Source organism: Podarcis vaucheri (assembly GCF_965113315.1).
Source record: "Podarcis vaucheri genome assembly, chromosome: 3".
Classification (NCBI taxonomy): Eukaryota; Metazoa; Chordata; class Lepidosauria; order Squamata; family Lacertidae; genus Podarcis; species Podarcis vaucheri.
Window position 1 is genome coordinate 4,865,694 of NC_138761.1, and position 22,636 is coordinate 4,888,329.

Sequence of the window (22,636 nt, forward strand, 5' to 3'; positions counted from 1 at the left end):
CTGGGGAAAGGATGCCCCAGACCGAGTGGCCTGGTGGAGACTGGCCAAAGGTGAACGCGAGGCCAGCACCTTGCTCACCTTGGGAGGCAGCAGAAGATGCTGTTGGGGCTGAATGGGTGGAAATGTCCATCTTCAGCACCAGGCCCTCAGGTTCAGGCCGGCCCTTGCACAGGGCAAGCACAAAGAAGGGTCAGCGTGGTGCCCTCCTGTCTGCCCGGCCTCCCACTTGTCCGTCCATTCCCCAAAACAAGGGCTGGCGGACTGGCTGGCTGGGTTCCCTCGCCCGCTTGCTTGCCTACTCCGAGGCTGCCTCTATTCCTGGCACCCAGCACCCCCTGGCCAGCCCCAGAGGCACCATTCGCCTGCGGAGCTGCTGCAACAAACAGCCACACAACCCTTTGGGAGGCAGAGAAGCGAGAGGTTCATCAGAGAAGGGAGGGAAGGAAAGAGGGACAGAGGCCAGTGTTGTCCGCAGCACCACTGAGCATCATTCAAGACACCCCAGGGTGTGACTGCCCTATCCTATAAAAAGCATCTATAAAAAAGGATTTTTCAGAATACAGTGGTGCCTTGGTTCTCAAACGCCTTGGTACTCAAACAACTTAGAACCAAAACACTGCCAACACGGAAGTAAGTGTTCTGGCTTGCGAACATTTTCTGGAAGCCGAACATGCTCCATTTTGAGTGTTACACTTCAACTTGAGTGCCACACTTCCGTTTTGAGTGTTACGCTGAGGTCTGTCTTTTTTCGCTATTTTGCATTTTTGTGCCTCTTTTTTGTGCGACTGTGTGGAACCCAGTTCAGCTACTGATTGACTGATTGTGTGACTGCAGTACATTGTTTATTGCTTTCTTTTTATGGATCAATGGTCTCGTTAGACAGCAAAATTCATGTTAAATTGCTGTTTTAGGGGTTGCTTTTAAAAGTCTGGAACGGATTAATCCATTTTGCATTACAGTCATACCTCGGGTTACAGATGCTTCAGGTTGCGTTTTTATAGGTTACAGACGTGCCGAAACCCGGAAGTACCCAAAGAATGGGTTACTTCCTGGTTTTGGCGGTTGCGCATGTCCAGAAGCGCTAAATCACGCTTTGCACATGCGCAGAAGCGCCAAATTGCAACCTGCGCGTGTGCAGATGCAGCGCTGCAGGTTGCGAACGTGCCTCCCACACGGATCACTATGGATCACTGGTGGTTCCCTCACTACGAGAAGCCAAGTTACAGGGAACCAGGCAGAGGGCCTTCTCGGTAGTGGCACCCGCCCTGTGGAACGGCCTCCCACCAGATGTCAAAGAGAACAACAACTACCAGGCTTTTAGAAGACATCTGAAGGCAGCCCTGTTTAGGGAAGCTTTTAATGTTTAATAGGTTATTGTATTTTAGTGTTTTGTTGGAAGCCGCCCAGAGTGGCTGGGGAAACCAGCCAGATGGGCGGGGTATAAATAATAAATTATTATTATTATCACCTTCGCAACCTGAGTGTCCACTGTACTTTCTATGGGAAAGTGCAACTTGGTTTAGGAACGGACTTCTGGAATGGATTAAGTTTGAGAACCAAGGCACCACTGTAGTAGCTTTGCTCTCCCACCCTCTTTCTTCCTGTGTCGGAGGTACCTCTCCACCCGGCTATGGGGTACCTCTTTGCTGCCAATACAGTGGTGCCTCGCAAGACGAAATTAATTCGTTCTGCAAGTTTTTTCTTCTTGCGAGTTTTTCGTCTTGCGAAGCACGGTTTCCCATAGGAATGCATTGAAAATCAATCAATGCGTTCCTATGGAGACCGTCCGGGGACAGAGGGGAAGCGCCGCTCTGTCCCCTCTTTTGAAGCAAGGGGCGGAGGGGAGAAGATTGCTTCTCTCCCTTGCTGCCCCTTGGTTCAAAAGGGGTCCGGGGAGAGAGGGGAAGGTGCTGCGCCTTTCCCTCTGTCCCCGGAGCTTGCGGGGCTGGCAATGGGGAGAAGCGATCTTCTCCGCGCCGCCCCTTGCTTCAAAAGAGGTCCGGGGACAGCGGGGAAGAAGCGCTGCGCTTCCCGCTATCCCCGGAGCTTGCGGGGCAAGCTTCGTTTTGCGAAGCAAGCCCATAGGGAAATTCGACTTGCGAAGCAACTCGAAAACGAAAAAACCTTTCGTTTTGCGAGTTTTTCGTCTCGCGAGGCGTCCGTCTTGCGGGGCACCACTGTACTTACCACTCGGCAAAGATCTGGGAGAACTCAAGGGAGCTGTTTGCCACTGGCGAGATGAAGTAGAAGGGGACGTTGGAGAGGCCGGCAGAGTCGATGTACTGGTACAGGCACTCGAGAAGGTCGTAGATCACGCCGGACGGGTAGCAGGGGACCAGGACATTTCCCCCGTTCCGGACGGTCAAAGCTTAACAAAGAGCAAGGACATGTTTTTGAGTTAGTGAATAGGCAAGAGATAATAATAATAATAATAATAATAATAATAATAATAATAATAATAATTTTTATTTATACCCCGCCCTCTCTGGCCAGAGCCGGCTTAGGGCGGCTAACACCAATAAAATAAATGTAAAACATAATGGGGGGGGGGGACAAAAAACAAAAACCAATTTAAAATACGGGTTAAAATGCAATTTAAAATGCAGCCTCATTTTAAAAGTAGCTCATAGATCAAAACCATAAGGGGAGGGAAACATAAGGGTCAGACTGAGTCCAAACCAAAGGCCAGGCGGAACAGCTCTGTCTTGCAGGCCCTGCGGAAAGATGTCAAGTCCCGCAGAGCCCTAGTCTCTTGTGACAGAGCGTTCCACCAAGTCGGGGCCAGGACTGAAAAGGCCCTGGCCCTAGTTGAGACCGATCTAACGACCTTGCGACTTGGGACCTCCAAAGTGTTGTCATTTGTGGACCTTAAGGTCCTCTGCGGGGCATACCAGGAGAGGCAGTCCCGTAGGTACGTGGACCTGAATAACTATTCAGTTTTCTTTTTTAATGGCGCTCAATGGTTCAGAGTACTGGCACCTCTCCATTTTTTTAACCAAAAAAGCATCTTGTACACTATGCTCTCTGGGGATGATGGGAGTTGTAGTTCAAAACATCTGGAGAGACCACGTTGGTGAAGGCTGCTCTATAATATCCCCTGCCCCATTGTCTATGTTTCCCCCCCGACATACTCTTATTTCTTTAAAAAATGGGAAATGATATATGATGAAATGAAGAGGATGTTTAAAATTTCCTTTGTAAAAACTTATGGAATATGCAGAAATGGCAAAACTTTCCATTAAATAAAATAATGGAAATGGTTTATTGAATATTTACAGATAAATTTTAAACAGATATAAACATTAGAAAGATAACTGTCACAACCTGCACTTTTATAAGGGCATATATTTAAAGAAGATGAATAAATGAGCAAATTATGTTAGTTAGGATATGCAGAAGATTTAAGGAACCGCAGAAAGAGGGGGATGGAAGTCACGTTTTTAAATGTCAAAATGAATGTAAAATTAGTGAAATGTATAACACTAGTGAAACGTATAAACTTGAAAAGTATAAATAAATGAATAAAATGTCAAAAGGGGGGGGGGTGATTTAATGATATTTTTAAACAATATTGCCAGCTTTGGGACATCTTCCTGTTGGCCTTCATATTAATAAGCCAAACTCCTGCATGGAATGCTTACAGTTGCAGGCAGCATTCAGAAGTGAGTTTAATAAGTAAAACTTAATAAATAAATAAGGGACGCGGGTGGCGCTGTGGGTTAAACCACAGAGCCTAGGACTTGCCGATCAGAAGGTCGGCGGTTCGAATCCCTGCGATGGGGTGAGCTCCCGTTGCTCGGTCCCTGCTCCTGCCCACCTAGCAGTTCGAAAGCACGTCAAAGTGCAAGTAGATAAATAGGTACCGCTCTGGCGGGAAGGTAAACGGCGTTTCCGTGCGCTGCTTTGGTTCACCAGAAGCGGCTTAGTCATGCTGGCCACATAACCCGGAAGCTGTACGCCGGCTCCTTTGACCAATAAAGTGAGATGAGCGCCACAACCCCAGAGTTGGCCACAACTGGACCTAATGGTCAGGGGTCCCTTTACCTTTAATAAATAAATAAGTTAATAATAATAATAATAATAATTTTTATTTATACCCCGCCCTCCCTGGCCAGAGCAGGGCTCAGGGTAGCTAACACCAATAAAATAAAATAAGAAAAATAAAACAAGGTTTACACGTCTAGGCGCTTCCAATTGCTCCATTGTCCAAAACTGCTGCCATTGCTTAGCCGGCCTTCGCAATGGACTGGTTTCCATATTCCCTGGCAGCTTTCAATATCCTGATCCTTCCTTACTTTTTCACTAGATCATTTTTCAAGATGGAGAGAGACCAGAACTGCACACAGAATTCCAAATGAGAATTCACAGCGGCAGAGATCTTCGCTGCTTCATTTGCAATTCCTTTTCCTTGCCTTTTTCCTAGAGTTACCATATTTCAAGAGGTAAAAAGGAGGACACAAAAAAACCGAGCACAAATTGCCAGAGCCAGAGTCTGAACCCAGAGTAACCTGAGCACTTTTTTATTTTATTTTTTAAACCCCAACTCCAGGACATTTGCTCTAAAACGTAAAATACACTGGATGGGTATTTAGGACCTGCAAAAGAGGACACGTCCAGGAATTCCCGGTCGTATGGCAAGTTGGCAACCCTGTCTTTCCAAATGCTGCAATCATCCTTTAAACAAAAAACACCTGCTCACTTTAAATTAAGCATTTGAAATGCAATAAAAGGTGGGGGGAAACTGCATCTAAGCCTGGGGACAAATAAATAAATAAATGGATTTAGGTTGCTTGAATCCATTGGTTCGAGTCGTACTCTCCAGAGCAGGAGAAAACAAACATGTTCCCTCTTCCATGTGATGGCCTTTAAGATATTTGAAAATGCTCATCTGGTCTGTTCCAATGTGTTGTTGTTGTTTAGTCGTGTCCGACTCTTCGTGACCCCCTGGACCAGGCACTCCTGTCTTCCACAGTCTCCCGCAGTTTGGTCAAACTCATGCTGGTAGCTTCAAGAACACTGTCCAACCACCTCATCCTCTGTCGTCTCCTTCTCCTTGTGCCCTCCATCTTTCCCAACGTCTTTTCCAGGGAGTCTTCTCTTCTCATGAGGTGGCCAAAGTCTTGGAGCCTCAGCTTCAGGATCTGTCCTTCCAGTGAGCACTCCGGGCTTATTTCCTTCAGAATGGAGAGGTTTGATCTTCTTGCAGTCCATGGGACTCTCAAGAGTCTCCTCCAGCCCCAGAATACAAAAGCATCAATTCTTCAGCGATCAGCCTTCTTTATGGTCCAGCTCTCATTTCCATACATCACTACTGGGAAAACCATAGGTTTAAGTATATGGCCCTTTGTTGGCAAGGTGATGTCTCTGCTTTTTAAGATGTTGTCTAGGTTTGTCATTGCTTTTCTCCCAAGGAGCAGGCGTCTTTTAATTTCGTGACTGCTGTCACCATGTGCAGTGATCATGGAGCCCAAGAAAGTAAAATCTCTCACTGCCTCCATTTCTTCCCCTTCTATTTGCCAGGAGGTGATGGGACCAGTGGCCATGATCTTCGTTTTTTTGAGCTTCAGACCATATTTTGCGCTCTCCTCTTTCACCCTCATTAAAAGGTTCTTTAATTCCTCCTCACTTTCTGCCATCAAGGTTCCAATGTAGTCACATCCTTTTCCTGAAGAGGGCAGAAGAGCTCCAAAACGTGAAAAAAAATTGCAAGTTGGGAGCTTTTACAGCTCTGGCAGCAAAAGCAAGAGAAACTAGAAACATCCCTTGGGGAGAAAAATAAAATTCTGATACTCAGCTGGGCATGGAGGCAGATCCTGAGAACCACAGAGGAAAAACCGGCAGAAAATGCTCTGTTCTTCTAAGGCTCTGTAGCCAAGGTGGTGAGCTGCAGTTGTTCCTGAACTACAATTCCCAGCACCCCTGAACACTGGGTCATGCCAGGTGTGGCTGAAGAGAGTCCAGAAACATCTGGTGGGCACCACATTGTCTAAACCATGGCTCTGAGGTGTGCGCTTACAAGGCCCTTTCCAGCAAACGATATAATCCAGACGACAACAGTGCCACTGTCAGAATGCCAACAGACGACTCGAGGAAGTGAGCCAAGTCACGTGGTGTGCATTAAATAGCCAAGGAAGCACAAATATACCGTATTTTTCGCTCTATAGGGCACACTTTTCCCCCTCCAAAAATGAAGGGGAAATGTGTGTGCGTCCTATGGAGCAAATGCAGGCTCCTTGGCTTCAGCGATAGCAACGCGAAGCCTCCGAAGTGCAGAGGAAGAGCTCCCCCCGCGCTCCAGAGGCTTTGCGCTGCTTTTGCTGAAGCCGCCTGAAGCCCCCGGAGCGCAGCGGGAACTCCTGCTGCACTCCGTGGGCTTCAGACAGCTATCCGCAAGCCTTCGGGGCGCAGCAGGAGTTGCTGCTGAGCTCCGAAGGCTTGCGGATAGCCGCCTGAAGAGCGAGAGGGGTCATAGAATCATAGAATTGGAATAGACCACAAGGGCCATCAAGTCCAACCCCCTGCCAAGCAGGAAACACCATCAGAGCACTCCTGACATATGGTTGTCAAGCCTCTGCTTAAAGTCCTCCAAAGGAGGATACTCCACCACACTCCTTGGCAGCAAATTCCACTGTCAAACAGCTCTTACTGTCAGGAAGTTCTTCCTAATGTTTAGGTGGAATCTTCTTTCTTGTAGTTTGGATCCATTGCTCCGTGTCCGCTTCTCTGGAGCAGCAGAAAACAACCTTTCTCCCTCCTCTATGTGACATCCTTTTATATATTTGAACATGGCTATCATATCACCCCTTAACCTCCTCTTCTCCAGGCTAAACATGCCCAGCTCCCTTAGCCGTTCCTCATAAGGCATCGTTTCCAGGCCTTTGACCATTTTGGTTGCCCTCCTCTGGACACGTTCCAGTTTGTCAGTGTCCTTCTTGAACTGTGGTGCCCAGAACTGGACACAGTACTCCAGGTGAGGTCTGACCAGAGCAGAATGCAGTCGGTGCAGCCAGGGTCGGTGCACACCGATCCTTCTTGGTCTCCAGGCTTTGCTTCGCTGGAGAGGCATTGCACAGTTTTCCCTCTCTGCGCAGCGCCCCTTCAGCGAAGCGGGAGGAGAAATGGAAGGGGCTCCGTTTCTCTTCCCGCTTCGCTGAAGGGGTGCTGAGCAGAGAGGGGGAGAATTCCCCTCCCCCCCGTTCTCCCCCTCCTATGGTCCGGTGCGTCCTATAGAGCGAAAAATACGGTGCCCTCTCAAGGGGTTCCAGGGTCGGAAATGACGTTGCAAGGAATTCAGCACCCAGGAAACTTTGTTCTTAGCTTCCCGTCACAGAATCGGAAGGGGCCACGAGGGTCATCTAGTCCAACCCCTGGCAATGGAGGAATTTCTTGTCCAATGTGGGGCTCAAACCCACAACTCTCTGACAGTGGGGGAGAACGTAGCCATGACAGGCAGCCACTGATAGCCTTGCCCTTCCAAGGCACATTTTGAGCAGGATGCTAAGTGATGCTGTTCACACCCACGACATCATACAGCTCAACAATTAACAGCTTTTCCGATGGTGAAAATTAATTTGCTAGTTAATTCTAAATATGTAATAGCAGCTGTTGCTATGTTTCTCTATAAACCATCAAAGAGAGAGAGAGAGAGAGATTCATTTTGTAGATGTAAATGAAAGGGATATATGGTCACTTTAAGGTCTTGACAGACTAACCAATTCTCTGACCAAGTTGCATTTAATAATTTTCTCCTGACCAATTGGGTCGAAGCGAATCGGGCCTTTGGCAAATTTTGTAGTCATCTATTAGTCATATAAGGATTTTGATCATGCTTTGGCAAGTCTATTTGTTATTATATCGTATTTGTAATCTGATCTATTTTGACTGGTGGCCTCTGACAAATTTTGTAGTCATCTATCGGTCGATATGGAGAGTTGGATCAGGCTTTGACCCGAATAGCAAAGTCAATTTGTTATTGTGCCATCTTTGTAATTTCATCTGCTTTGATTACATTTTCATCTTTTGATGCTGGATTAAAATTGTACTTCATCTTCCTATACTGTATTATGTTAGAAGCATTTCACATTGTTTAAGTTTCTGAACCCACTTAGGTCTTTAGGGTTTAGTTACATTGGCTGGGGCCAGAACATCCCCTTTTATGTGCTGTGCATTTTATTGTCTTCACCAAAGTCCACAACAATCAGCAGGGAATGCAATTATTATATGCCAGTGGTTTTCAATCAGTGTGCCGTGGCATCCTGGGGTGCCTTGAATGATGGTCAGGGGGGTCGTGGGCAAAACTGGCCTCCGTCCCTCTTTCCTTCCCTCCCTCCTCTGGTGCCCTCTCATGTCTCTGCCTCCCCAAGGCTTGCACAGATTGAGGTTGAATCCTGACAAGATAGAAGTACTGTTTTTTGGGGGACAGGAGGCGGGTAGGTGTGGAGGACTCCCTGGTCCTGAATGGGGTAACTGTGCCCCTGAAGGACCAGGTGTGCAGCCTGGGAGTCATTTTGGACTCACAGCTGTCCATGGAGGCACAGGTCAACTCTGTGTCCAGGGCAGCTGAGCTCCATCTGGCATGCAGGATGAGACCCTACCTGTCTGTGGACTGTCTTGCCAGAGTGGTGCATGCTCTGGTTATCTCCCGCTTAGACTACTGCAATGCACTCTACGTGGGGCAACCTTTGAAGGTGACCCAGAAACTACAACTAATCCAGAATGCGGCAGCTAGACTGGTGACTGGGAGCGGCCGCCGGGACCACATAACACTGGTCTTGAAAGACCTACGTTGGCTCCCAGTATGTTTCCGAGCACAATTCAAAGTGTTGGTGTTGACCTTTAAAGCCCTAAACGGCCTCGGTCCAGTATATCTGAAGGAACGCCTCCACCCCCATTGTTCTACCCAGACACTGAGGTCCAGTTCTGAGGGCCTTCTGGCGGTTCCCTCATTGCGAGAAGCAGAGGGCCTTCTTGGTGGTGGCACCTGCCCTGTGGAACGCCCTCCCAGCAGATGTCAAAGAGAACAACAACAACCGAACTTTTAGAAGACATCTGAAGGCAGCCATGTTTAGGGAAGCTTTTAATGTTTGATCTATTACTGTATTTTAACATTTGGTTGGAAGCTGCCCAGAGTGGCTGGGGAAGCCCAGCCAGATGGGCGGGGTATAAATGATAAATTATTATTATTATTATTATTATTGCACAGCTGTTTGTTGCAGCAGCCCTGGCTACAAGCTCCGCAGGCGAATGGTGGCGCTGGGGTTGGCTAGGGGGTGCTTCTTCGGCACCTGTGGGGCAGTGTGATGATGCAACTCACTTTGGGGTGGAACCGCTCAGAGACCAGGGGCGGTAGCTGAATTTGCCCAGAAGAGAGGAGGCTGAGGGAACCCTCCACATGGGAGGGTGTTTGAAAAAGGGTGAGGGGCTGCCGGCTCTGCAGGCAAGGGGTGACATAACTAGGCTCCTGAGCCCCCCAGGGGGGTGCCGCGGAAAGAATGCAGTTGGTCAAGGGAGCTGTGGACCCAAAAAGGCTGAAAACCTCTGCTATATGCAAAGAGGGACAAGGGTCCAAAATAAAAAACAACAACTATTAACTTAAATAAAAGTCTCAGTTTAAATGGAAGAAATCCAATTTGAACCAGAAAAACTTGGGACAGTACTTAAAGCCATCCCGGGAAAGACAAAATACCAAACAAAAACCCAAAGCTTAAAAGACAACATGCCTGTTTATAATAAAGGTAAAGGACCCCTGGATGGTTAAGACCAGTCAAAGTCAATTCAGGCCGAGGAAGCCAGCGTTTGTCCATAGCTTTCCGGGTCATGTGGCCAGCATGACTAAACCGCTTCTGGCACAACGGGACATCATGATGAATGCCAGAGAGCACGGAAATGCCATTTACCTTCCCGCTACAGTGGTACCTATTTATCTACTTGCACCGGTGTGCTTTCGAACTGCTAGGTTGGCAGGAGCAGGGACCGAGCAACAGGAGCTCACCCCGTCGCGGGGATTCAAACTGCCCACCTTCTGATCAGCAAGCCCAAGAGGCTCAGTGGTTTAGACCACAGTGCCACCTGCGTCCCTTTTACCTTACCTTATAATAGCAGCCTGATAAAAAGCCGAGGGTCACAATCCAACAAAATACCCAAGAGTGCTCAAAGCCATTGAAGCAGGGTTTAATGAAACTGGTATTCAGAAGCCTCCGACTGTGGCTAGTAGCCATCAAAAGTCCTCTCCTCCTTCATGAGTGGGTCTAATCCAATTTTAAAGCCATCGAGGCCTTGATGTTGTTTTAGGGAAGAAAAGTACCTTACACAGAGGCAGGCCAATGGGTCTCCCCTGACTGGCAGGAGTTTTAGCCAGGGAGTCTTCCCTAGCCTTTGTCAAGTATAATTGTTTAATTGACAATGAAATGGAGAACGCCTGTGTGTATTGCTGGAAAGGTTTAACACGGGGAAATTCCACAGAGGTATACTAAGAGCTTCCTGCTAGCTAACCTGTGTGTGTTTAACCTTAGATCACATGAGAGGCTATTGAATGGCAAACTGGCCACCTTGAAAGGCTGGTGCCTTTGGCCTTTTGTTCTCAGGCTCTGAGACTCTCCTGAAGGGAGTCAATACAGATCTAGGCAAAATGGAGGCTGAAGGAAGAGAGAGAACTATGCTTTTAGGTCTGTTTGGAATTATTTTTTATTTCTAAGGTGATGAGCCCGTGCCGAACACCACAATATATTTATGGTGCAAATTTATCATCTACTGGGTGTGGTTTTTTTGCTTCTGTTTCGATGAAAGCTCTGCAAGTGAAGTTTTGCATCAAACAAATGGGCCTAGACCATTTTTATTCCAAGAGGAGTCAGTTTATATGCATCCAATCATTTCAATGTTAATATCCACACCATAGATTGAATCCATCTATTGACGCCAGAGATTCTGCATGCAAAGCTTGCACTCTGCTACTGAGCTCTCTAGCTTGGATCTAGGGAGGGGAGCCCAGGACTGATCCTAACTTCATGCAGAGATCCTGGACAAGGTCAGTGCCAAGGGGAAGGTTAGGGCCTTCATGGAATGTAGAGCTGGAAGGGACCCAAAGGGTCACTTAGGCCAATCCCTGGCACTGTCCTAACAACCACCATTTCTGGCTTGGTTGTCAGTAGCAGCTACATGGAATCAGCTGGCCATTTATTCCTGCACTGCAGGGGGTTGGACTAGATGACCGCTGGTGTCCCTTCCAACTCCACCATTCTATGATTCCATGTAAGGCCAGACCAAGCTTGTGGGCTACGCTGCCTCCACCTTGCGCAGGCTTTTGGGTCACCAGGTGCTGGCGACGACTACGCCTTTCGAGAAACGGGAGGCCGACTTTTAACAAAGCACACGTGAAGATGTTAAACTGGCCGAGAGGCAGCCAGGAAGCGGCAGGGCCACCTGTCGACGGGAGAGCCTTGTCAAAACACAAACCGCTGGCAAGGAAGCCACCCACTTAGCGAGCCAAGGAGAGCAGGCGATTCAATCTCATTATGCCTGTTCAGTTCCAAGACTGGGTGTCGTCTCCAGCCGCCTTCCATAAGGTACAACTTGCATCTCTCAAAAGCACTTACTGTATTAATGAGGGAGGCAAAGTAACATCGTAAAAAATCTCAACTGCTAGTTTTATGCCAGGGAGAGGGAGAGAGGGAGTCAAGCAGTTACTTCTGTTCCGGGAAACTCGTAGCGATTTCCCACATGGGGTTATGAGTCAGATTATAAAGCAAGCAGAGGCAAAAGAACCCCAACCCAATCAGCAACAACACGGCCATCGATGCCACACACACACACACACACACACACACAGACACCCATAACCACGGCCACCTTACCAAGATTACTGCAGAATTCTCCCACCATGCCGTCGGGATTTGCGGTGGGAATCTGGGTGAGGCCGGTCAGGATGAGGACATCGCTGTTTTTCAGGGAAGCTTGGTCCATGGGCTGAAAGGGAAGGTCCAAGTGGAAGAGCTCGCTTATTTATTTATTATTAGTCATGCGATTCTGAACCAAAAATAGACCCCGGGCATCTTGCAAAGAGGACAAACATGCAGAGTTAGAGGCATCACGATTCTCAATGCACGCAGAAGATGATGGAGAAGGTCAAATGGGTGTGTCTCGCCCAGCATCCTTTTCTCACAGGGACCAACCAGATCCTTAATGGGACTAAAGGTAAAGGTAAAGGGACCCCTGACCGTTAGGTCCAGTCGTGGCCGACTCTGGGGTTGCGGCGCTCATCTCGCTTTACTGGCCGAGGGAGCCAGTGTACAGCTTCCGGGTCATGTGGCCAGCATGGCTAAGCCGCTTCTGGCGAACCAGAACAGCGCACGAAAACGCCGTTTACCTTCCCGCTGGAGCGGTACCTATTTATCTACTTGCACTTTGACGTGCTTTTGAACTGCTAGGTTGGCAGGAGTAGGGACCGAGCGACGGGAGCTCACCCCATTGCGGGGATTCGAACCACCGACCTTCTGATCAGAAAGTCCTAGGCTCTGTGGTTTAACCCACAGCACCACCTGCATCCCTCCTTAATGGGACTAGAGAAGTGCAATACCAGTCTCCCCTTCTATAATACTAATATAATAATAATTTATTATTCTCACCCCGCTCATCTGGCTGGGTTTCCCCAGCCTCTCTGGACGACTCCCAACAGAATATTAAAAACACGACAAAACGCCAAACATTAAAAACTTCCCTAAACAGGGCTGCCTTCAGATGTCTTCTAAAAGTCAGATAGTTTTTTATTTCCTTGACATCTGATGAGAGGACGTTACATAGGGCAGGCACCACTACCAAGAAGGCCCTCTGCCTGGTTACCTGTAACCTCACTTCTTGCAGGGAGAGAACTGCCAGAAGGCCCTCGGAGCTGGACCTCAGTGTCCGGGCAGAATGGTGGGGGTGGAGACGCTCCTTCAGGTATACTGGGCCGAGGCCGTTTAGGGCTTTAAAGGTCAGCACCAACACTTTGAATTGTGCTCGGGAACGTACTGGGAGCCAATGTAGATCTTTCAAGACCAGTGTTATGTGGTCTCGGCAGCCGCTCCCAGTCACCAGTCTGGCTGCCGCATTCTGGATTAGTTGTAGTTTCTGGGTCACCTTCAAAGGGAGCCCCACATAGAGCGCATTGCAGTAGTCCAAGCGGGAGATAACTAGAGCATGCAGCACTTCCAGCGAGTGGTATAAAAGGCAGCATTTGGGGGCTGAACACAACCCCTGAGACTAGGGATCTTCTTTAAAAGTTATCCACGTTGGGGCCCATCACTGCAGGCTGATATGAACAGATTCCATTGCTTGGCCGTGGATTCACAGGAATAATGTTAAGACGAACCTAGCTGGGTCAAGCCAAAAGCCCATCCAGTCCAGAGTCCTGTTCTATCAGCAACAGCAAGAAACTCCAGTGGGTGCAGAATGCTGCAGCGAGACTCCTTACGGGTCCTCGCTGAGAAATCACATTCATCCGGTGCTATACCAGCTGCACTCAACAGCACAGGGCCAGAAAAATAAAGACTCTTGCCTCAGGAAAGAAAGCCTGACTTTGACAAGCGGGGGCAGGTTGAAGGGAGAGCCGATCAGAAGTTTGGCCCAAAGTCTTTCAAAGTTATCCTCTGCACAGCAGCCCCAGTGAATCAATGCCAGCCCCCCTTGACTCAAACGGAAGATGAAATTATGACTATTGAATACCGGCATAATCATTACATATATTTTCCACGGGCAGGTTCAATATTACTTTTACTGTCTTATTGGCATTTTCAGATGACAGGCATTTCATTTGTCTGTGTTGGTTTTTTTTTGAAAGCTCGCTCAGAGGTGTCTCTCTCTCTCTCTCTCTCTCTCCACTCCCAGCTACACTGGTTCTCTAGTCTTCCTTAGAAACACAAGAGTTGTAGGGTTGGAAGGGCACCCCCATGGTCATCTAGTCCAACCCCGTGACACAGGAACCGTAGCTGAAGAATCCCCTTGCGCTAGGCTTCTTCCCGCAACAGAACGTGGAAACTTCAGCCTAGAAGGCTTTTCAAAACAAGAACCAGACACATTTATGGTGATGGAGACGTCTGGATTGTGTCCTTCGACTCCGACATTGCCTTTTCCTTGTCTGGGTGGAGACTAGACTCTGTTTTTGCATTTCTATCCCCCCCTTTTCCCCTCCACGGAGTTCAAAGTGGCTTGCTCCCTCATTTACGGTAATTCCCTATGAGGTAGGTTAGGCTAAGAGCCAGCACAACTGTCCCTAAGGTCAGCCAGCGAGATTTGTAGCCAAGCGGGGAATTCGAACCCTGGTCTCCCGGGTCCTAGTCCGGGACTCTAACCACTGTTCAACTGCTGTCTCTCTTATAGACACTGGCCAGCTCTAGAAAGGCAACCCCCCCCCCCCCCATTGCTGGTACAGATGCAAGCAGGTGGAGAACACTCTGTGAAAAAGAGAAGGAAAGAGGCAGAATCTGTTTGGATGCCCCAACCGCTCTGCCAAATCACACCTTTTGCCCTAAAAGAAATAAACCCAAGGGCAAAAACTGGGCACGACTCCTTTCCTTAGTCTGCCGCTGGCGGGGATTGTAGCTCAGAGCTCTGCCTGCCGAATCCATCAGCCCTCCAAAGATGTAGCTGTCTTTCGGGGGGGGGGCGTGGAGGGAAATTATGGATCTTGTGAGAATTAATTTACTGGAAATTACATCTATAGCACTTTGAAGAGTTTGCCCTTAGACAAGCGGGGTGGACGAGTTGGCAGCCAGTTAAGCCATCATCCCTTCGAGAAAAAAGATAATTCAAGGGGCGATATAGATGTAGCCTGGAAGCTGCCTTCAGATATTGCGGAGTTGAAATATGTGGCGTTTGAATAATAAATAAAAAGGGGGAGAGAAGGGAAGCGGGCGCAGAGAATCTGTGGGGCTTTCATAGGTGCCTTAAACTGGGAAGGCAATCACATTAACAATATCTGGCCTGTTATTAATATGCAACAGGTTGTTTTTCTTAACGAAAAAGCAGGACCTGTAATCTCTTTTTTGACATTTTGCAATGGGCTCAGGTTACATCAAAAGGATTACATTAAAAGGTTTTAAAAGGACTCCTTGAGAAAGTGGTGGACTCTCCTTCTTTGCAGAAGTTGGAAGGCCATGTCTCAGGGATGCTTTAGCTGTGATTTCTGCATGGTCAGGGGTTAGACTAGATGACTCTGGAGATCCCCTAGGTAAAGGTAAAGGGACCCCTGACCATTAGGTCCAGTCGTGACCGACTCTGGGGTTGTGGCGCTCATCTTGCTTTATTGGCCGAGGGAGCCGGTGTACACCTTCCAGGTCATGTGGCCAGCATGACTAAGCCGCTTCTGGCAAACCAGAGCAGCGCACAGAAATGCTGTTTATCTTCCCACCTATTTATCTACTTGCACTCTGATGTGCTTTCGAACTGCTAGGTTGGCAGGAGCAGGGACTGAGCAACGGGAGCTCACCCCGTCGCAGGGATTCGAACCACCAACCTTCTGATCGGCAAGTCCTAGGCTCTGTGGTTTAACCCACAGCGCCACCCGCGTCCCCTACAACTCTACAATTCCACGTTTCTATGATTCAGTAACATTATAATGATACAAGGCTGGATCCCAGGAACTAAAGCAGAATTTCCCTCACAGAGCAGGCCTGTGATTCCTTCATTGTAAGGGGTTGGACTAAGATCATGGCCACTGGTCCCATCACCTCCTGGCAAATGGAAGGGGAAGAAAGGGAGGCAGTGAGAGATTTTACTTTCTTGGGCTCCATGATCACTGCAGATGGTAACAGCAGCCACGAAATTAAAAGACACCTGCTTCTTGGGAGAAAAGCAATGACAAACCTAGACAGCATCTTAGAAAACAGAGACATCACCTTGCCAACAAAGGCCTGTATAGTTAAAGCTATGGTTTTCCCAGTAGTGATGTATAGAAGTGAGAGCTGGACCATAAAGAAGGCTGATCGCAAGAATTGATGTTTTTGAATTATGGTGCTGGAGGAGACTCTTGAGAGTCCCATGGACTGCAAGAAGATCAAACCTCTCCATTCTGAAGGAAATCAGCCCTGACTGGAAGAACAGATCCTGAAGCTGAGGCTCCAAGACTTTGGCCACCTCATGAGAAGAGAAGACTCCCTGGAAAAGACCCTGATGTTGGGAAAGATGGAGGGCACAAGGAGAAGGGGCGACAGAGGACTAGATGGTGGGACAGTGTTCTCAAAGCTACCAGCATGAGTTTGGCCAAACTGCGGGAGGCAGTGGAAGACAGGAGTGCCTGGCGTGCTCTGGTCCATGGGGCCACGAAAAGTCAGACATGACTAAACAACAACAAAGGGGTTGGACTGGATGACCTTATGGGTTCCCTCCAGCTGTACAACTCTACGACTCTAGGAGTTTCTTGCCCCTGCCTCTTCTGCTGCAGGACCTCCTGATGGATGTGGGAAAGACAACGTGTGCTGCTTTCTTGAAGAAGGAGAGGGAATGTGATGCCTGCTTTGCAAAGTGCTGCGTCTGCCTCTGCTCGTAGCAGACGGCCGGTGCCGGATTTACATATAAGCTAAACAAGTTATAGCTTACTCTCTTGGGCCTTACTCTCTTGGGGACCCCCCCAAAAAAATTAAAGGAAAAAACCTGGATGTACATTTCCAAAATATAAGATAAAAAAATAAAAATAAAACCTACATACAGCAACAGTGTTTTGTGTTGTGTAGGCTCCTATGATGTAGGTTATGGGTAGGCAAACTAAGGCCTGGGTGCTGGATCTGGCCCAATCGCCTTCTAAATCTGCGGATGGAATCAGCATGCTTTTACATGAGAAGAATGTGTGCTTTTATATAAAATGCATCTCTGGGTTGTTTGTGGGGCATAGGAATTCATTCATTCCCCCCCCCCCCAATATAGTCCGGCCCATAGCTGTCAACTTTTCCCTTTTCTTGCGAGGAATCCTATTCGGAATAAGGGAATTTCCCTTTAAAAAAGGGAAAAGTTGACAGCTATGGTCCGGCCCCTCCACAAGGTCTGAGGGACAGTGGACCGGCCCCCTGCTGAAAAAGTTTGCTGACCCCTGATGTAAGTCGCAGGAGATGGAGGAGCTGTGGAGTCGCCCATGCGCTGTAGATTAACTGTATTGAGGAAGGAGAATGTCACACCTTAAGGAAGGCGAAACCTCAGAGTACTGGGAGGGTGTTGTACCTGTGGGTGCGTCGTGAGGAGTGAGGATCCCGAGACGTAGGAAACCTTCTCGTAATGTGACTGGATGATCCAGTTGGAGCTGCCAAGCGCATAACCGGAACTGAGAGGGGAAACCTGGACTGCACCGAAAAGCTCCTGTTGGAGAGAAGAAAAACAACACAAGGAAGAATTCCAGAAAGTATTTCCCGGCATATGATTTTATTTTATGCATATTTTCTTTCCTTTTCTTTTTCATGGTAAATCTTTATTGGTTTAAAATACAGGCACGAATGATCATTTACAACAAAGGTAAGTATAAAGGTATTGAATAAGAGCGAAAAAATTCCAGACATAAGAATAAGAAAAAAGAAGATAAAAAGATAAAAAAAGAAAAGAAAAAGAACCAAAAATTTATACAGAATCATATCCACCAAATAATTTTTTTTTGCATAAAACTTCCAATCATCCTTATTATACTGTTTATATAATCACAATTTTATCGCACAGCTTTACATTATTTCCTTTTTCATGTATTCCGCTAAAGTATTTGTTTCACGCATTTTTGTTTACAGGTATCATTCCAGTTCTGCTAGGATGGTATTGTTTGTACAACATAATCTTATATATTCCTTAAATAGTTTCCATTCTCCATTTATTTTCTGATTTAAAGCTCCTCTGACTTTTTACGCATATTTTCAGATCTGTTACCTGGCCTTTGCCATCAGGTCACAGGACAGGTGACCACCTTACCACGCCTCCCCCATCCCACAAAAAGCAGGACGTGACCACGGATACTCACTATTTTCTGGGAATACCCCACCAGCTGAATCTTACTGAGCGCTGAGTTCACTTCCTGCATATTGTAGCACCTTCTCCACATGGCGACTTCGACCGCGTCTTTCAGAGGGGTGGGAAGCAGCCTGGAGACAGAGAAAGACTGGATCAGGCTCAGCGATGCGCCAAGACTCGGGGCGCACTTAGGTCCACCAAGACCCCTAGATCCTTTTCAAATGTACTGCCAGTAAGCCAGGGGTTCCCCATCCTATATTTGTGCATCTGGTTCTTCCTGCCTAAGTGCAGAGCCTAACTCTGTTCCGGCGACATTTGGTGACAGACTATGTACCGTATTTTTCGCTCTATAACACGCACCTGACCATAACACGCACATCGTTTTTAGAGGAGGAAAACAAGGGAAAAAATATTCTGAATGAAACAGTGGACGTATCATTTTTGTGCTTCATGCTGTGGCCACAGACATGTGATCTGATGGTGAATTTGGGGTGACCCAATGCAAAAATCCTGAGGATCCATGTGGACCCATACTTTTTAACCACGTTTTTGCACCATTGCAGCCCCAGGCAACAGTGGGTGCGTGAATTTTTTTTGGGGGGGGACAGGCTGTAGTCATGGACATGCTATGTGCTCTGATGGGGAATTTTGGCTGACCCAATGCAAAGATCCTGAGGATCCCTGTGGATCCATGCTTTGTAACCATGTTTTTGCACCATTGCAGCCCCAGGCAACAGTGGGTGCGTGATATTTTTTTTGGGGGGGGGGACAGGCTGTAGCCATGGACATGCTATGTGCTCTGATGGTGAATTTTGGCTGACCCAATGCAAAGATCCTGAGGATCCATGTGGATCCATGCTTTGTAACCACGTTTTTGCACCATTGCAGCCCCAGGCAACAGTGGGTGCGTGATTTTTTTTGGGGGGGGGGCAGGCTGTAGCCATGGACATGCTGTGTGCTCTGATGGTGAATTTGGGGTGACCCAATGCAAAGATCCTGAGGATCCATGTGGATCCATGCTTTGTAACCACATTTTAAGTGGGGAGGGAAGGAAAAACACAGAAGGCTAAGAATGCAGGAGAGGGCTATAATGTGAGGAAAGGAAGGCAAAAGTTCCCACCCACCCACCCACACAAGCCAGCCACTGTTTAAGGATTTCATCCTTTTAAATGGAAGAAAGCATATTTGACTGCTGTGTGTCTCCAAAAAGAAAAAGCAGGAAGTCAAATCAGAATTTTAAGCCGAACCTGTAATCTCTCTTCCCTTCACAAACATTGTTCCTTCGGAGCAGGGAGAGGATAGAGCGACGCTCTGCTTTCCTCTCTACTTGCCTGGAGGGGAGGGGCTTCCCCTGCTCTTTGTTCCGTTTGAGCAAACACAGCAAGGAAACAGAGAGGGCGGGCAGTAAGACCCTGAGGCAGAATGCAGGAAACCTGCCACTTCCTCTCTTCAGGCTTCCCTTCTCCCTGAACCGCGGTTTGATTTTTGCCTCATTTTTCGGCTCCAGGGACCACACATTCGCTGCATAACACGCACAGACATTTCCCCTTCCTTTTTAGGAGAAAAAATCTGCGTGTTATAGAGCGAAAAATACGGTATATGTCAAACTTTTGAATTGTTCTACCGCGACTGGTGAAGAAGATTTAGAGACTTTGCTTGCAATTTCTGATCATTTGTATTAGTCTATACCAGGGGTCTGCAACCTTTAAGACAAAAAGAGCCACTTGGACCCGTTTCCGAAGGAAAAAAACCTGAGAGCCGCAAAACCATTGCGACATTTAAAGCATGCGCGCCACTGCCCTCCGATCTGACAGCGGGCGGGAAGGTGACGTCGGGACGGTGCGTGACTAATGCACGCACCGCCCCCATGCGACGTCACAGCCAGTACAGCGCCCGCCACAGTGGGGAGTGTCGGGGCGCACAATGCGCCTCCTCCCCTCGCTAGTATCCGCCCCGGAGCCGCGGCAAAGGTGTAAAAGAGCCACATGCGGCTCCGGAGCCGCGGGTTGCAGACCCCTGGTCTATACAGTAGTACAAGGGACGCGGGTGGCGCTGTAGGTTAAACCACAGAGCCTAGGACTTGCCGATCAGAAGGTCGGCGGTTCGAATCCCCGCGACGGGATGAGCTCCTGTTGCTTGGTCCCTGCTCCTGCCAACCTAGCAGTTCGAATGCATGTCAAAGTGTGAGCAGATAAATAGGTACCGCTCCGGTGGGAAGGTAAATAGCGTTTCCATGTGCTGCTCTGGTTCGCCAGAAGCGGCTTAGTCATGTTGGCCACATGACCTGGAAGCTGCACGCCGGCTCCCTCGGCCAGTAAAGCGAGATGAGCGCGGCAAACCCAGAGTTGGCCATGACTGGACCTAATGGTCAGGGGTCCCCTTTACCCTTTATACAGTGGTACCTTGGATTAAGAACTTAATTCGTTCTGGAGGTCCGTTCTTAACCTGAAACTGTTCTTAACCTGAAGCACCACTTTAGCTAATGGGGCCTCCCGCTACTGCTGGAGCACGATTTCTGTTCTCACCCTGAAACAAAGTTCTTAACCCGAGGTACTATTTCTGGGGTAGCGGAGTCTGTAACCTGAAGCATCTGTAACCTGTGGTACCACTGTAAATAGTGTTTAGTGCCATTGTTATTGGCCATCGTGTTGTGCTATTTTGTTCAGCTAAGTGCAGAGCCTGACGTTTGTCCCTATTGAAATTCATTTTCTTTGCTTGTTCTCCAATTTGTTACGGTCATTTTGAATTCTAATTCTGTCCTCTGTGGCATCAGCTACCCCTCCTAGTTTGGTGTCATCTGCAAATTGGATGAGTATCCCCTCAATTCCTTCATTCAAGTCATTTATAAAGACGTTGAACAACAATGGGCCCAGAACAGAACCCTGCGGCACCCCACTTGTTACGAGGAACCATTAATGAGTACTGAAATATACTCAGAGTCTAGAGTGGATTTCATGCTCTTTATTCAGCTCATAGTGGTGAGGAGGAATGAATTGTTTCCCCACAGTATCTGCTTTATATACATTATTTACACAATGGGCTGCACGTGATTGGCTAATTCTGGAATTCTCCTGTAAGCCAATCAGGTTGTGGATTCACTTGAATCTGGAGCTGGATTGGGTGGCTCCTGCAGACCAATCATATTGCTGCATTGTTCTAGGACCAATCAAACTGCTGCATTTTGGATCCTATTGTTCTAGGACCAATCAGACTGCTGCATTTTGGATCCTATTCAACTCAGTATGTAACAAGTACTCTTTGGGTTTGGTCAGTCAACCAGCTACAAATCCACCTAACAGTCACCTCGTTCAACCCACATTTTACCAGCTTCCTCGTGAAAATATCACGAAATCAAGATACACTATGTCCACACAGCATTCCCCTGATCCACCAAGTTTGTAATTCCATCAAAAAAGAAAAAGAAAAAAAGAAATCAGATTGGTCTGGCATGCCTTATTTTTGAGAAACTCATGCTGTGTTTTAGAAATCACAACTCCTTCCTGTGAGAGGGAGTTCCGTAGTTTAATGAAGAGAAATCAATTTGCAATATGCATATCCACTGCCAATGTCAGAAGTGTGCTGGGAGATTCAGAAAACATGAGCAGATTGTGTGCTGTGCGAATAAGCACTCAGAAGGAAAAAGGAAGGGGAGGAAACTGTTTTTTCAAACAGAAACTTTGACACCAGTATTAAAACCTTTTATTCCTTGGAAAAGCCGCCATTGTTGCAGACTTCCCCCCTTTCTCCACAAAGGAAGCTGGAGAACGAGATCCGAGAATGGCAGCGTCAAGGCACATAAAAAGGATGGCCGTCTCTTTTGACATAAATCTCTAACAGTACGAGGAGCCCGGGCAGGAAGGCAGTGAGAGCTGCCAGCGAGGGGAAGAAGAACTGGGTTCTTACTTTGTATATTAAACAGATGCTAAATCAAAAGCTCGTTCCAACCCATTTCCGATGATTTGTGAAAACCGGTCAACTTCTGTCGATCCATTTGTTTGAAAGGAGCTGATTTACTGGGGAATCGGTTGGGCCCCTGACCTCCCCCTCCATAATTTTTAGGAGACTGAAGGAAGTGTTGAGGATTGCTCCTGCCAATGTCTCCATGTTCACCTAGTGCACAAAACATGTAATTTCTACAGATGCCAACAGAAGAGAGCCAGTAAGGGGGGGGGGGTAGAGTGTCAAATTGGACCTGGGAGAGACCTGGGTTCAAATCCTCGCTCAGCCACGAAGTTCACTGGGTGACATTGGGCTACTCACTGCCTCTCAGCCTAAGCTACCTCACAGGTAGTAGATAGGTAGCCGTGTTGGTCTGCCATAGTCAAAATAAAAAAAATTCCTTCCAGTAGCACCTTAAAGACCAACTAAGTTAGTTCTTGGTATAAGCTTTCGTGTGCATGCACACTTCTTCAGATACACTGAAACAGAAGTTGCCAGATCCTTCTATATAGTGAGAAGGTGGGGAGGGGTATTACTCAGAAGGGTGGTGGGAATGGGAGATTGGCAGATAGCTGAGAGAGCCTGAGAGAAGCTGCTGAATTGCAACTCATTACCAAACTTAAAACCATGGAAAGACCTGGGCTGAACAAAGACATTGGATTCTTATCTCACTATACGTGACTAAACCATTTCTCACCTTCTCACCCCTTGCCTTTTCCTGTAAGACCTATTACAGTCGTTAAGA

At 47.7% G+C, this 22,636-nt stretch overlaps 1 protein-coding gene across 1 annotated transcript in view; it reads right to left on the bottom strand.

Annotated features, from left to right (window-relative positions):
* Positions 1 to 22,636, bottom strand: part of INTS9 (integrator complex subunit 9) — a 65,447-nt gene that overhangs the window by 18,122 nt on the left and 24,689 nt on the right. Inside the window, exons 7-10 of the mRNA XM_082217581.1 lie at positions 17,963 to 18,083; positions 17,185 to 17,319; positions 11,850 to 11,961; positions 2,188 to 2,368 (exon numbers count right to left, since the gene is read on the bottom strand). Of these exons, the coding sequence (XP_082073707.1) occupies positions 2,188 to 2,368; positions 11,850 to 11,961; positions 17,185 to 17,319; positions 17,963 to 18,083 (549 nt within the window). The remainder of the gene's footprint in view (positions 1 to 2,187; positions 2,369 to 11,849; positions 11,962 to 17,184; positions 17,320 to 17,962; positions 18,084 to 22,636) is intronic.